The sequence below is a fragment of the Thermobia domestica genome, chromosome 3 (assembly GCF_964235325.1).
Source record: "Thermobia domestica chromosome 3, izTheDome1.hap1.1, whole genome shotgun sequence".
NCBI lineage: Eukaryota > Metazoa > Arthropoda > Insecta > Zygentoma > Lepismatidae > Thermobia > Thermobia domestica.
This window is the reverse complement of record NC_137456.1, coordinates 273,886,042-273,903,127: the sequence shown is the minus strand read 5'-3', so window position 1 is coordinate 273,903,127 and position 17,086 is coordinate 273,886,042. Positions and strand designations below refer to the sequence as shown.

General features: G+C 35.4%; 1 protein-coding gene across 2 annotated transcripts in view; it reads right to left on the bottom strand.

The window, feature by feature from the left end:
• The window catches only part of LOC145681054 (uncharacterized), a 221,069-nt gene that overhangs the window by 23,728 nt on the left and 180,255 nt on the right, over positions 1–17,086 (bottom strand). Inside the window, exon 4 of one of the 2 annotated variants that reach the window (XR_014130716.1) lies at positions 9,126–9,648. Coding sequence is in view for 1 of the 2 variants with exons in the window: in XM_081752398.1 (XP_081608524.1) it covers positions 9,609–9,648 (40 nt within the window). In the remaining variant the exon portion in view is untranslated. Of the gene's footprint in view, positions 1–8,361; positions 9,649–17,086 lie in introns of those variants that run through there. The other variant, XM_081752398.1, reaches the window with a different exon arrangement.

Below are 17,086 nucleotides of genomic sequence, written 5' to 3'. Positions count from 1 at the left end.
TATTGCTTGAAGTATTGAGCTCAAACCAACGAATGACATACAAGTGTAACCGTCACGAATACGTTATAATAGAGCCTCCAACCTACTGGTGAAGCAAGTTCTTTCTATATGAACTACGTATGACAAAATTAGAAAAATACCCGAAGGTATTCAACTTTTTTTTCACTATGAGTAGGAAGTCATAGTTGTGTGTTCATCGCATATTCGTTATATTCAAGTAAATAATGCCGAGAGAACCGTGACGAACGTGCATTAAGAAGAAATCATATATGTGTTGTTACCAAATGAAATAATAGTTGAAGTGAATCGAAATTATATTGTTGTTTAGTCTTTCTAGTATTTCTAAATACATAATAGAGAAAAATAGAGATTTAGGTTTGTACTGTTATGAATGACAGGTTTTAAGCACCTTGAGTTGAATGTGGCCATATTTTTCAATAAAGGTTTTATTTACATTTTGACCCGCCACAAGTTTGGACAGGGTTGTCGTATAAAGTCAAGACTTGCTCCATCTTTCTTCATTTAACAAGATCTTGCAAACAATGAGCCTCTTAACCTCTCTTGATATTTGAAACTTTTTAGTTCGACCCCACCTAGGACCCTGTGGGCACCCTGGGACAAGACGTTTTCACTTAAATTGTTGTACTTTGAAAATAATGCCAGACTCCCTTCCTATTTACATATTTGTATCACCATTTCCGATTTATAGGGGTGGCCATGGACTTTTCAATTAAGTTTTTGTTTACACTTTGACCCTCCGTCCTTTGGCACAGGGTTGTTGTAGAGAGTCGAGGCTTGCTGCATTTTCTTTCATTTTACAACAGCTTTCAAATGATGTGCCACTTAACACTCCTTGCCATTTGAACATTTTGAGTTGGACCCCGTCTGGGGCCCTGCGGGGGACAATGGACAAAGCTTTTTACCCCAAAAAGTTTGTCGTTGAAAATGATGGGATACGTGTTGGCCGAGTTTTCCACTTACCCAACTGTTTCCGAACAAATAACTCGGTTCAAACTATTCTGTCAGGTTTTTTTTAGTTCTTACATTACAAAATATGTTGTAACTCACGATATTCCGCCCGGTGGCACGTATAACTTTGGGCTTCATCTAGTTATAGCATTTCAAATGCAAACACAATTGTCTCGTTCGGATCTCAGTGGAGCCACTGCGTGACCCTTCCTTGTAAGTTAAACACCTGGGGTAATACTTCTTGCAAAACTATCAGTCATCCTTGTTTCTTACCTGAAATAAGAAAAGAAGTTGTACTTGTTAATTTTATATAGTTTTTGTCGCATGTAAGTACACAATCATGGTATGAATGTGGTCGAACATATATGACTTAGACCCCTTGCCAACCCGTTCATCTCAAAAGATACAATGGAATACAATAAAGATGAGTTATTTCGTTATCTCACTGTCAGACAACTATAGACAGTATGAACAAAGTAGGAATTGAATCTTAAGACATTTTTCAGGGAACATTTGCTGCTTTACTGTGCGTTATATGCATAATTATCTAGAGCAAATCCCTATTTTTCATTAAAAAAGTCCTGCCCCGCCCCAGCCCATCTTTCTCCCTGAGAATACGCTTCGTTCGCTGGGCCTAAACCGTAAACGCTTGAAACGTCCGTTCTTTCCTGTACATCCTGCTTCTCGTTTGAACTCTTTTGGTCAATAAGTAACTGCCTTACAGGCATTTGAATAAGTCCATTGCTTGGCTTCCTGGCATTAGCCACCATATTGGCCGCCATGTTGAATTTAAAGCCACTTTTTTCTTATATTAATTTCTAAAATCTGTTTTTCTGTGATGTCAACTACCAGCAAAAATTGTTTTTCTGTAGTCCTGGAAGGGACACGCTACATATGCATATACTACTGATGCAATATGCATCAGTGTCTTTTTATAGTTGGCCGTTAAAGACAGCATTGTTGCCAGCTAGTAAGTTTTCTAAGTGGCATTACCAATGATGCCATATTTGAATTCAGCAACCTCGAAAACATATACTTTGACACCAAAATCACCTTTCTAAGTACCTTGGTTCACGAGATATATAGACATTTACATATGAGCGGCGGCCATTTTGGAAGATGGCTGCCCAGAGAGAATGAACAGGATATCAGATGTCTACCTAAAATTTTAATTATATTTGGTCACTGTATAACTCATTCCAGCAATCAAACTCTCAGGACCTAAAAATAGGGCTGGGTCCTGGACTAATTCGAAAGAAACGAATTTCTTAACTAATTATGTAATTAATTCTTAGAATGAAATAGGTTGTATTATGTAATTCGTGTATAAGTACAGAACAGATAGTGATAATAATAATCTTGGTAGTACAAATATTGCTGTTATTATTGGAATTAGCTACGTTCGTGACATTATTGCCAACTAGTTGGTGCATCGTCGCAATTTCGTGGGGGTGGTGGCGAATTTCAGAACTAAAGCAAGTGAATGAAAAAGGGACAAGACCTAAAAGGCAGAAGTCCTAAACGCCAGAAGTCCTAAAATTCATATCGTGGCACAAGTCCTAAACGGCAGAAGTCCTAAACGGCAGAAGTGCTAAAAATCATACCGCGGCACAATTCCTAAACTGCAGAAGTACTAAAATTCAGGTCTAGTGCCTATATTTTTAGGAGTTCTGCCGTTTAGGACTTCTGGATGACACCCGGCACATCATGCTGCCTCAGTGATGGTTTGGTGGGGAGTGAGCTGCTCAAGCACAACCCAGCTGTATTTTTGCGAACAAGGTGTTAAAACGTCTTCCAAGGTATACCAGGACACAGTGTTAACACCTATAGTGTAACCACTGTCTGCTACCATGTTCCCTGGAGAAAGGAGGACCTTCCAACAGGATTCCGCTCCAGGCCACACAGCGAAAACAACTTAGGACTGGCTGGCGCGGAAGGTCCCTCACTTCATTTCTACCACTGATTGGCCTTCTAGCAGCCCGGACCTTAACCCGTTGGACTACAAACTACTTATCCCAACTTATCCCAACACTATTCTTGAACTGACAAATCGCAACTCTTTAAAAATGTAATAAATTTCGTAAACATGAGCGATGGCAACAATTCCACAGTGCCAGTTGGAATCTTACAGCATACGGTGAAAATAAGGAATGTTGCCAATTTGAAAGATCGAATAATGGACGTTTGGTTCACATTAGAAGTAGTCCTAAATTCATACTGGTTAACTATAAAACAAAAATAAGCACACCATTCGATTTTGGGGGAAAGTTGGTATAAAATGAGGTGTTACATGCTATAGTTTTCATGTACAACTCACGTACAACTCGGCGTCTTCTTTTCCAGCAAATAAAGTTCGAATTTGTAAGCTGTAGAAAATGTATTTAAAAATAATTATTAAGGACTTCAGAACTCACTTCATCTTTATGCTGAAACAAGGAGTACTCAGAGAGGGTGCCTCTCTCATACAAGGATAAGCTAATTACATAACAAGAGTAGAGTGGGTGATTATTTGGAGGCACGCATGCAGAAATTTACTTCGGGAGCGTTCAAAGTTTCTAAATTCAGTATAATGTTTAATTATGCTAAAATTTGTAACGTAAGAGTAAAGTGACAAAGTCAAAATTTTAAAGAAGAGTTGAACCCTCAGCAACAAGTTTTGCTTACATCATCGATCTTTGCATGCAATGCAGAAAACTTACAACAGAAAGATTCAAGAAATAGTGAACGAAATTTATAATTCATGTTATAATTAGTTAACACTTAGGTTGACAGCGACAAAATAAAAACTATACGATAGTCATAGCAGGATAAAATAGACGACATACTTCTAGCAATTCTAGTGGAATACATTGAAATATAATTAATTCAGCTGTTACTTATATATCTAGCATGCACAATGAATATTGTAACTTTATTGGAACACCATTTTTGACATGAATAATCGTGTCAATTTTATTTTCAATAACGCTAGATGGAGAAACAACAAAAAGGGTAAGGGAACCTTGTGCTCCAGCAACTGCTCTAAATATTGCGTACCACTTGCTACAGCTATGTCCCTTCTGAAGTGAATAAGATCTATAGGACCAAACAATTATTTAATAAAATAACCGTAATAGGCGTAAAGGAAATATCATTCTTTTTGCCCACCTCAAGGTACAATTTACGAAGTAGTTATTTTAAAGTTTCTAATTCAACATTTTTGCCACTAATATTAAAAGTTGTATGTAGAAAAGCCCACGAAAATATTATTAGGAATGAACTATTATTTATTTATATTCCTTGCAGTCACATTATTTTTTCACACTAAAACAAGAAAAAGCGATTAATAAATATCACACGGAGATGAATATTCAAATATTTAGTATCATGCGGATTCTGAGAAATAGCACAAATATATGTATACATGAATTTCTCAGATTTGTTCTCCAATTCTGAACAATCAGCTCTAGGAATGTCTTTTTCACTTTTATAACCAATCTGTTCAGATGAGTGAACACTTCACATTCATCGCTACGACTAAAGTCTAAATATTCTATCAATGAAACCTTCTTTACTGTAAAATGGCTCACAGAAAAGAATAAATTACGAATTGATACGTATTTTAGTATATGGTTCTTGAATTTACTTTTAAAACTGCTATTAAGTCATTTTTGTTACCACCACCTGAAGCGAGTCTAAATTGAGGATAAACAAATCCTCTTAACACAAAATCTTTAATGCAATTATATTCAACGTTAATCTTTATGCTGATTCCTTATATTTCAAAGTTTTAGTGAATATCTTAACAAGTGATTTTTATATTCCATTCAGTGGATACTCATCTATGACATAGCTGGTAAGTGCAGGAATCTGAAATTTCATTTACTATTTTCCGCTAACGTTAATCGAAGAAATTTTCACAACATGGAAGGCATATTATTTAGATCCAGTGTTGCTTAGGCTCTGGATTCAAATAAACTGCAGAATGTGGCGTAGCGAACTTTCTATATTTAATGCTGCAATTTTAAATTTCTATATACGACATCAATAAAGTAAAAATGAAATTTACCCACAGAGAACAAACCGAGAGTCTATTGTATCAAATACATGAAATTCAATGTCTGAGACAGAAAAGCGCAACCACTCCAAGCTATATTTTTCGAAGTGACAAGAACTGCAAATTAAAGGTATACCTATAGACAATGGACATTAAATTGTTATAGTTAAAGAAACATTTTGTAATTTCAATGCACTGTAATTAAATGCTGCATCTGATAGCGTCAAACCATATTTTCTGTGTTCATTTTCCCTAAAATAGTAGTCTGATAAATTGAAAATGGTTCTCTCGTTTGTGCATTTTGTTTAGAAGCTTGGAAAATGAAGTATTTTAAGATCATATTGGACCATTTATTGTGTTAGTTTCAACGCCAAAGCTGCAATTTGTAAACTCCAATGTTTTTAAAAGGAAATTTGTACCAGTGTAGTATTAACACTGTCGTTTATTTACCAATAATGGAGGCCCCTGACGCAGAAGTGCATGAATGCAGGAAGAGATGCTATTTCGTAACTGATAAAAGCACCAGACAGGAATGCATTAAGAAAGAAAAGTTCGTCATTTTGTTTTGAGCTGAGTGTTCTACTCCATGCATAAAAAGAGTTCAATCTAAACTTTCTGGCAGCTTTCTTTCTATACAACGAAGACGAATATAACGCAATAATAGAAAAAGCAATAAATAAAACACGGCTTGTGATATATAATCATTATCTATTTACTCCGTGTTTTAAGAAAAAGCAATATTCATAATGTGATTTCACAACACAGGAAGAGTTTTTGCAACTAACAGGAAAGAGTATTATACACGAGGAACAAGAAGGATGAAGGAGCCAGTAGAATTGAAGCAGCTGCAGTTGCAAGATGACCTTTTCCAAATACCCTTACATCGAAAGTTATATTCATTCACCCAAATATTATTTTACTTCATATTCCCCCTCCCAAAAAATGTTTTGAAGGTCGTTGTTAGGAACTTGAACTAATAGCAAGGTGTTGATTCATACGAGAAAAAAAATATATTGGTTATTGGTCTTGTATGCTCCCCATCACTAAACCCAGAACGTTATCAAGAGAATGAGTCATACCTGGCCACAGCTCAATCTCAACTTCCACAGGTTGTACACAAAACGAATTTTTACCAAATTTTTCCGTAAAGAGTAACATACACTGTATATAGAGGACATAATTATCTGAATGTTGCTACCAAATGAATTTATGAACGGTAGTTGAAGAATTGTCCCACTAACAACATGAATCATGAATAAACTATAACGAAATAAAATTCAATACAGACTATATAAATCAAGAGATGTCATGGAATCGAGAAAGGAAAATGCAGTATGACAAAGCATACAGTGTACTATCATTATACTACAATAAACACTATATACTAATGTGTTTCTCGAAATTAATTGTAATGCAATGTCCAAAAAATTATTCAGTTTTGCTTAAGTAATTTGTACTTAGCAGACACTCTTGTACAAATGTTTAAAAAGAAAATAAAACATCCATCATGTGCATTTAATATACTGCATTGAAACACAATATTTAGACTAAATTCAAACTTCTGACTCGTCTCCAAGCTCCACTCGTGAATACAAAAAAGTATAACAAGGGAAAAGAGGGAGATTGTATATCAGAGTGGAAGTTGGTTTATATACCAATCAAAAACACTAATGATGCCTATTACGAAACTGTAATAAAAATTTTCCGAATGTATATACTGTGCGAGTTATATGAATGTACAGAGTGTCCAGAAAATCCGTTTTCACCCCTAGAAATCGCAAACGGTGAGACAGGTGCCAAAACAGGAAAACATGTGTTCGATCGTTTTAAAACTACAACGTACCAAAGCAAAAAGTGTTATCCCAGGGCTACCCACAGGGTCCCAGGCGGGGTCCAATTCAAAAGGTAAGGGGCTCAAATGGAATAAGTCTCGACAATCTAAAGTTACCCTGTGGAAAATGGCGGCCAGTCAAAATGCCAGCAAAAGCGTCATTGTTAAGTCTATGGCCACCCCCAAAAACCTAAAACGGTGGGATAGATGTCAAAACAGGAAAACATGTGTGTGATCTTTTCAAAAGTACAATGATTGAAAGTAAAAATATTTGTCCCAGGCTTCTAGAGGGGATCCCACTCAGACATTCCAAATTGCAAGGGAGGTCAAGTATCATATCGTTGGAAAGCTGTTGGAAAATAAAAGAAGACGTAACAAGCCTTGATTCTCTAAAATTACCCTGTGTAAAGTAGCGTCTGGTCATAATGTACATCTGCATTTCGATTCTCCGAATGAATTCACTTTCCATTTTGCAGTCGGCACTTGTTGTCATTGTGAGACATTTGCACGTATTCACTGTTCCTGGTGAAAGAATTTTGTTGTTTGACTCATCTTATAATTGATGATTCAGACATAGAGCATACAGTAAGTACCACTATTGTATAGTCATAAACATAAATAAGTAGAAATAAAAGTCTTTATTTCTTATGGTTCCAAGCTCTACTTATTTCTGCTCGTGGTTGTACATTATATGTTATTCCTTTCTTCTCTTTATTTCTTAATTTTCTCTAATTTTATTATATTTTTTATTTAGATATTGCTGGGCCGAAAGAGCAAAATCCCACAGTAAGGGCATTTCCTTTCTTTCCGTTGAGTACAAGAATGAAAGTTAAATTAAACTAAAACCCGGCTACAGAAAGAACTAAAACGCAAGATGTTTTCACAGTGCTATCGTAGAGCGTCCAGACTTGTTACACCTACTTTCATTTAACAACAGCTTTAAACGATATGCCACTTGACACTCCGCTTACCATTTGAAAATTTTGAGTAGGAACTCCGTTTGGACCCTGGGACAAATATTTGTACTTTCAATCATTGTACTTTTGAAATGATGACACATGTGTTTTCCTGTTTTGATATCTGTCTCAACGTTTCTGGTTTTATAGGGGTGGCCATATACTTTACAAGGGTTTTGCTGACATTTTGAATGGAGGCTATTTTACACAGGGTAATTTTAGAGACTCGACACTGGTTCCGTCTTCTTTCATTTCCCAACAGCTTTCCAAGGATATGCTACTTGACCGTCTTGCACTTTGCAAGTTTTGAGTTGGACCCCGCCTGGGACCCTGGGCGACATCTTTTGCTTTGATACGTTGTACTTTTAAAACGATCAAACACACGTTTCCTTGTTTTGGCATCTGTCTCACCGTTTGCGATTTCTAGAAGTGAAAACGGATTTTCTGGACACCCTGTATACTCATATAACTTGCACAGTATACGCATTCGGAAAATTTTTATTACAGTTTCGTAATAGGCATTATTAGTGTTTTCGATTGGTATATAAACCACCTTCCACTTCGATATATAACGTCCCTCTCTTCCCTTGTAAGGGGATCTTCGTCTTGGAAATTTGAATAGGGAGCTTCAGACAAAATGAGAAAAAAAGAAAGGAAAAATAACTCACATCTGTTTTACAATCATCTCTTGTCCCCTGTAAGACATAATTATCAAAATAATATTTACAAAAACTTCAAGAGACATAATCACTTTATATCGTTGAAAGCAAAGAGTGGAAGATGCATTTTGTTATAACGTTATACAGTACTTCCTGGACATAAGAAAAAAAAAAACGCTTTGAAACAAGCACAGTTTCTACGGGATGGAAACTGATATTATACTATATGCTTCACGCAGCATTTGTGACAAATGTGTTGATAAAGTATTTTCATTCATTTCTGACTTCCGTTTTGACTGCTACGCTGGTATTTACCTTTTTTTTTTATTTTTTTAGCAATCTTGAAAACAACTTCAGTCATAACGGCTGGCTATTAAATCCTGAGTAAAAAAGGGGATAGAGGTTTTAATCCTAGTTTATAATACAGAGAGCTACCCACCTCTTCGTTTCTCTACAAAATTCTTACCTTCTTCTTTCTAGAACTCAAATAAATATAAGTGGATATAAGTGCAAAGGGTGTTCTACGAAACGCGATGGATCTTCACAGATTTCCTTTGTGCGAGAAGTAATTTCCAAAATTTTACTTCAAATGTGTGTAATACAACATGGATGCTTAATGGGTTCTAGTTTATTTTTTTCTTTTACAATCCTGGACAATGCAAATATAAACGTACCTGAATTCCAATAGTTTTCCATATTCACTTTTTTGATTGTTCTTTCCCTTCTTATTCCTGCGAAGACTACATTTCGAATTGTTTGATTCTCCAGCACTAGGAGTATAGTCGACGAGTTTTATTTTGTTTGTTTTTTATCTAGAACTTCAAAGTTACAGTGAAGTGATTCGACATTCCTAAGGATATTAGATAAAGGCTTTACTAAACATATGGCTCTTGAAGCTAATTTTCAATCTGATATTAATTATATCATTTTTATTATTTTCAAAAATGGTTCCGACTTTAGTCACCACAAAAGCTTGAGTATTATTACATCCATCCGTTCAACTTTCTGTTGATTCCTCAGTTTTCAAAAGTTTCACATGTTGAAATACAATTTTCAGCAGTTTCACTCTCGATTTTTATTTTAATTGTCGTCGATGGGATGTTCACGCTACCAGAAGCCATCTATTTAACACAAGAATTATTTTGTAGGTTCTTGATTTAACAAAAAGCAATCTCAGTTGCAGCGAAATGACTCGTTCTGAAATGGAATAAAATAAATATTACTAATAACACAAATGTATCTGTTAATACATAAATAAAAAACAACACACACACACATGAATCACCTAAAATTTGCCTTCTGAATAAGTCGAAACTGTAAGATACTTTTGATTGTGTTTCCACAGGCGTCAAGTAGATACAAAAAGTGTTATATGTAGTCTATCTAGATAAGCGAACAAACAAACAAATCGAATGCAGTTTAGTAACAAACTTGCACCATGATGTGGATTTTACCATCTGATAATTGATAGATTACAATACCAGAAACAGGATTATTTTGGAAAGTTGGGGGAACTGATACATATTAAATTTCATGACAATTGGATAATTTGTGGAATAGGTTGACGAACAGACGATCTGAGAGACGGACACACGTCTGCTGGTTGGGTTGTATGACAGAAGTTCACTACGTCGCTTAAAAAGAAATTGAAATGAGGTTGAGTTTGTGAACAGCTCTGAGTCACCAGATCACTAACTAATAGTCTATCAAGATTTACGAAAATTACAAAATTACATCATATTATTGAAAGAGTTCTTTCAATAGATCATAGAAATCTTCCTGAATAATTCCTTTAATATATATACACACTTGTTAGTAAAATACACTGAATACAGTTTTGGAAAGTATCGCGTTGTTTTTAAATAACGTTTCCTAGTAACGCGTTACATTTTTTCTGAAGTAAATGTACCGGTAGCGCGTTACAAATTTTAACCCTATTTATGCGTAACATCTCGGATGAGTAACTACAATGTATGTGTATTTTTTCGGAAACAAATGTTCCCTTCCTGTAAGTAAATTTCTCAGAATGGAGCTATGGAGCAAGACTATGTAAGTGACCAACAGTCAGTCACCCATACACAGAGAAACAGATAAAATATTTGAGCCACTTGCTGTTTTTGGAAGATGAGTACAGCCTCAGGCAAATCACGACTACTGATTGCAAGTACCTGGAAGATTTTGACACATATTTTAACACCTGCAAATCAACACGTTCAGTGAATAAAGTGCGAATGTAATGGTAGTCTAGTTAACTTTGGTTCTTGTTTTTATAAAGATGGAGAACGAAAATATTTTACCGTTCGAACGTTTGAAAAAATACCTTTCCTTAAAAGTTGAGGATCATGTTGGAAAAAATTTAAAAGTGTCTGAAGTTCTCCGGTGGGAAATATTTATCAACAGCCAGGATTTCGTTCGCTTTTTTTTTTTTTTTTTTTTTAGTTAACTTTCTAGTGTAGGCAGAAGCAGCACACATACATAAACATTTGGGATTAAGGTGTTGTCGAAATGTTAATAATTTGTTTACGTGTGTACTTAATAATATTATATTAGTGCCTTCTCCAATACAAGACCTAATATCTACTTGTCAGGGGAATTAGACAGGAATTGGGAAAATATACTTGCATCTAACTTTAAGGATACAGAGTATTATCCTGCAATAGCGCATTGTTTATAGTTGCTATATATTTATTACTGTGGATATGTTTGATGGGTGCAATAATTATCGATATACAGTACGGTAAGGGGTTAACATGAACTAATGAGCAGGCCTACTTTATTACTAGAAAATACGTTTGTTGATAGTATATGACAGGCCCGTAGCCAGCCCAAAAACTTAGGGGGGGGGGGCGATCCAGCCATATGATAGTTCATCACCATATTATAGTTCTTTTGCAAGCCTACTGTAAAACTTTTAGGGGGCCAGCAAAAATTTAGGGGGGGGGCGGCTCCCCTAGACCCCCCTGGATACGGGCCTGGTATGTGATATTGGAGTTCTTTCAGGACAGTTTGCGTATTCTAGAGTTCCGTTGATTATAAAGTTTAGAGCTAGCTTTAAAAAGTATGAATCAATTTTAGAGTTACTGGTAAGTTTTGATTCACCTCCAGTTCATGTGTTCTGATTTTATTAGTTGTAGTGTAATGCTTCTTTATATTCTATATTTTTAGTTTTATATAACAATATTATTAATATTATATAATTAGTTTAGCAGATTAATAGTAACCAGCCATTCATTTCTTCTAATGAAGTATGGCACTTTAGTAAGTATTACATTAAGAGAAAATGTTCATATAGCTGTGAAATAAGAATTTGTTCCTGCGTGTACATAAAGCAATTTAGAACGTGCAAATTAGCGTTTATAAAGTAAGCAAAGCACATCAAATTTCCTATAAACTATATATGTATAATGTAACAAGAAAGGATATAGCAGCGGTACTATTATCAACCTACAACTCTAAACATTTCAGTTGTTTTGAAACAATCAGAATGTGCAATAATATAAATAATAATAATAATAATAATAATAATAATAATATAGTAGTAGTAGTAGTAGCTAGAAAATTGAGTTTTTTTTTTTTTTTTTTTTTTTTTTTTTTACAAATTCAAAGTAACTTACCCAACATCGACCTGTATGAACTATTTAATATCGTTTTAGTTATTCGAATATTGTTACCTGTGGATTTAAAAATTATACTTCATTTCATTATTACGTAAGTGGATTTATTTCAATTCGATATCTGATACATAATTATGTCAAAACGGCCATTGATTTCATAAATCGGGTTGTGTATGATAAAAAAATTTAAAAGTCCTGCATAAATAGGTATGCCCTCACTTTATTATATCAAAAAAATGAGATTAAGAATAATTAGATCAAGACTACAGAGTCCCGATTTTGGTGACTGGGATGGAAGGTTAAATTTCCGATGGGATTACCTTAAAATTATGAACTTATTGTGCTGTTTCGGATTTAATCTAAGAACGTAACTCCACATCACACATAGGCTCACTGCTGAAAAGAACGCTAAATTCAGTAAACGACAACAACGTTCAAAATCTCTCGAGGAAGTTTTGAAGGAGCATACAAATACGTGTTCATCAATGTCTTTACGTTAGTATGATGATTACAAAAACACGGTTGGTACAAGGGAAAGAAGAAAATAGATGCGGCGGATCTCTTGAGTTGATTCTCAGTTTAACGTCCCGTTGAGCAGTTAGGCTATATGAGACGTGGTCTACTGGTTAACGTGGAATCGGAACCACATGAGCTCCCGCCGAGAATCGAACTCTGGTCACGAACGCCAAACAGTGGGGCGAAAACGCAAAAAGCTGGCCAAAAGTAAAAAAACGAAAGTTAGTAATATAGATTTTTTTTTATGTAGTTGGCTAGAGTTATGTTAGAAGGGCTCAAATCCATAAGCCACTCTTAAATAGACCCTTCAGCAGGTCAAATGCGTAGAGAACAATAGAAGAATTGTGACGCGTCCGTTTAAATGGTTGTAACTTTCGAACGTGTTCATAGTTTTTAAATCTGTAAAGTTTTCCTCTATCGTACTGGTAAGTAGAACAAGTGTATGAAGTGAAAAATTAATAATAATGATGTAATAATTTATAATTTGAATCGCAAGTCAGGCAAGATTTTCACATTGTTTATATATTTTATTAACTTAAAGTGTTGAAAACATTATGGGCACCCTCGTGCACCACGTTCATATTTTGTAGAATGGTAGTCTGAAAATTAATTAATGCTGTCGACAAAAACGTAGCTGCCAAAACGTGCCAATTACGAAGCGTGTTGATGTTAATTATTGCTCATTAATGTTATAGTGACAAGCCGTTGCAGTTATCATAACCGAATCAAATACCAATAATTTGTGTCATTTAAGTAATAATACATTTCTAATAAATAAGAGCGTAAGTAACAAATAATTGTTGATCAAAATATGTGAAAAAAGTGAATGTTGTTAAAGATACATTGTGAAAATTACGAAGTATGTTGACATTCTTGTTATTCCGCCATTTTGGATCCGCCATTTTGTTTTTTTCAACTTTAGTTGCAGAATCGTAATCAGCAACCTCAATAACCCCTTAATACTAAATTTCATTCAATCTGAATATAGTTATCATATTTTGGCCAGCTTTTTGCGTTTTCGCCCCACTGTGCGCCAGTGGGGGATTTCTGTATTAGATGATGACATTATTAGTGGCAACAGTAGCGTAGCTAGAGTTTTTCAGTGGGGGCAATGAAGGACCCAAGAAGATTTTGAGGGGGCCACCTCCAATGAATGAAAACTTGTATTCCTATATATATATATATATATATATATATATATATATATATATATATATATATGGTGCCTTCCATTTCAACTCAGGCAAAAAAAAAAAAATTGTACCATCACCATCTCAGATACTGTTGAAACTTTTTTTTATAGCAACTAGACATCTTTTTAAGAGACCCATATTTTTTTGTTTTGTCGAAAAAAAATTTCCCGCCAAGTAATGGGCCATCAAAGACGGGGAGTACAATTTATGAATTGTAGAAGACATGGAAAATGGTCAACTTCGGAGCCTCACCATTCGGCTATGGAGACAGGTAGAGTTATAATTTTTGTTGTGGTATGTACATAGGGATATAAATAAACTATATTTTATTATAGTATGGTTTGCGCATGCGTATCTTTTTGTACATAAATTAACAAATGAACGTCAATTTATCTGAAAAGTCGAAGTTTGCGAATTTTTTCGAGCACTTTCGGTTCGAATTTTAAAATTCTGTTTTCGCGGTTGGTAAGACCTAGCTAGCTACCCGGTTTCAGAGAAAATATTTGGGTCTCTTCTGTGTGCAAGCGCTTTGTCGCAAAAAATTCGAGAAATTGTAAAATTTTCAAAAATCGCCATTTTTGGGCGCCATTTCCTCGAAAACACCATCTTTTAAAATTCTGAAATTTTCTCAGATAGTTCAACTTTACATGAACAATAAACACACCAAATACCATTCTCGACCAATGCTTCATGAATTAACTGCAGCCTTTTAAAGTTAGCTAAGTTTCGTTAACTTTGATGTCACAGTTAGCAACACTGGGAACAATAAAAGTGTAATGATTTGATTATGTTTGTGGTTCATATTCATTAAATGAAGAATAAAAGATTTTCTTGACTGTTTTTTTTTTTTCATTATTTTGATCAAGAAGGCTCTCTGAAACAGTAAAATAAGCCTCCCCCTATTCCTCCGTTTTCTTAAACCGAAATAATCTGAGGTGGAAATTACGATTACGAAACGCACAAAATTTAAAGTTCAGTTACTTAAAATGGTCTTCAGAAACAAAATTTCACTGATTATTTATTTATTTACATGGACGAATCATTTGCTTGGTTGGTGTCTTCTTCGCTAATAGCATGTAACCGTGCAGGTGCTCCAATACGTGTTGGCTCACAACTCGTCCAGGAGTGGATCTAGGGGGAAGAAACTTTTTTTATTTTATATATAAATAAAACCGATCTCAGAGTTTGGAGCTCTTAAAAGTAGCTCTAAGTAGCAGTATTACCCCCCTTCTAGAAGTCCGTCCTGGGTCCGCCCCTGCGTAGCAGATTGTCGATAGTCATAAATGCTGAAGATCCATGTGGAAGCATAAACAGCTCTTCAACTTCACGTAATTCATTATTTGTTCATAATGTTTCTGCTACGCACTACTGGTTATCATACATATATGTATGTAACAAAAGTTCCTTTCTGCAGATTTCTTAAATCTACACTTTGAATTGCAGAAGTTCGATTTTGGGGGAAGCATGAAGTTAGTTCATGGTGACCCGTTACTGCCATAAGAACTTCGCCATTTTCCGAAAGACAAAGATGACTTCGTTGAATACCAGTTACCGGTCGCATACTTTCCCTTTTTTTCTTCCGGAAGTCGTCGAATTCAGTTCCAGGCAACAAAACGAGAGTAATACCCGGAGTTTGTACTTGCACTATACTCACGAATTCTTCTGCGGTTTTAGTGGCGGCGCGGTGGCTCAGTGGTAGAGCGTTCACCTCCGGTGCTTGGGATCCCTGGTTCGATCCCAGCTCGCACCGTGTGGGCTTTGTGGTGGACAAACACCGTGCTCGTGGGTTTTCTCGGGGTTATCCCGTTTCCTCCCACTTTCTGCATTCCACTATTTCATTCATTTCTCATTATCATTGTCTCCTTTACCCTAACCGGCATAACCGTGGGACGCAAAAGGTAAATATTTCATTCATTTTTTTCTTCTGCGGTTTTAATACTGTGTATCTGTTTTTGCCTAAGGTTATGCCGCGTTGCCACATTCTTTACACCTCCCCCCCTTCCTCAATACCGTCGCAGAGACCCATGCATGGCCGGTTTCACTCCAAAACCACTGCTTTATCGGACCTGTCTGCATCTCGAACATCTAAAAGCGATTTTTAAAGTGGGATGCAGCACCATCAAAAGTCACTGACACGGTTTGGGAAATTGTAGACACTTATTATCTCGTATTCAAACCTTTTTCTATAAAATATATTTTCGTTTTTCTTCGTGTATGTTTAGAATCTTGTCTATGGCTATGAGTACATGAGCCGAATCGTGTGTTTTATCGTCGTTTATTACAACAAAGCTGTCAGTTGTTTCATACACGTGTATACCGGTGATAACTCTGAATTTCACTTTGCAGAATAACCGTTCAGTTTTCAGCGAAGTCTATATGAAGTAAATTAGAATTTGTATCTTGAAATTTTATACGGTGCTTTTCGGTAGCAATTAATTCTCTTTGGATTTTCTTGATGTAGTCATGAATTACAATTCTTACAGTTAATCCAGCAATGTACGATACGAAAACAGAAAGTCGCACAGTTTTAACGAGATTATTGTTTTCCCATATGGCATACGTAACACTTTCATTTTCATCAGGATCAATAATTAAAGACTACACTTATTCCTTCTACTCCAGGACATTCACCACATTCTTGAAGAAGACAGATGTCATTTTCTACGGATGATACTACTAAAGGAAATATGTTACTCATTACAGCTTCAATACAGGCTGCACCTTTGAATTGTACCAACGCAGTAGCAGCTAACTTAAAATTTGCACAACACACACACACACACACATACACACTTTCTTCGCAGGTTGCGGACTGACACACTTTAGTCGAATACTGTAAAATTCCGAGTGACCCATTCTTATGTTGGGATTGTTTTGTTTAAAAAGTCGGTAAATTTCCTTGGAACGCGTAAGAAAACGTTTCGATTTTTTAAACTTTTTGTCCTTTTTCGATCACTGTAATGACATCGCACTTAATTGAGACTTTGTCTGAAGCATTCCAAATCATCACTGAGGTAATAGTTCAGGCTTTTTGTAGATCATCGGAATTTATTGCATGGTCAATTCAAGTAAACTTAAAATTTGTGTGTTTCGTAATCGTAATTTCCACCTGAGATTATTTCGGTTTAAGAAAACGGAGGAGTAGGGGAATATGAACCACAAACATAATCAAATCATTGCACTTTTATTGTTCCCAGTGTTGCTAACTGTAACATCAAAGTTAACGAAACTTAGCTAACTTTAAAAGGCTGCAGTTAATTCATGAAGCATTGGTCGAGAATGGTATTTGGTGTGTTTATTATTCGTGTAAAG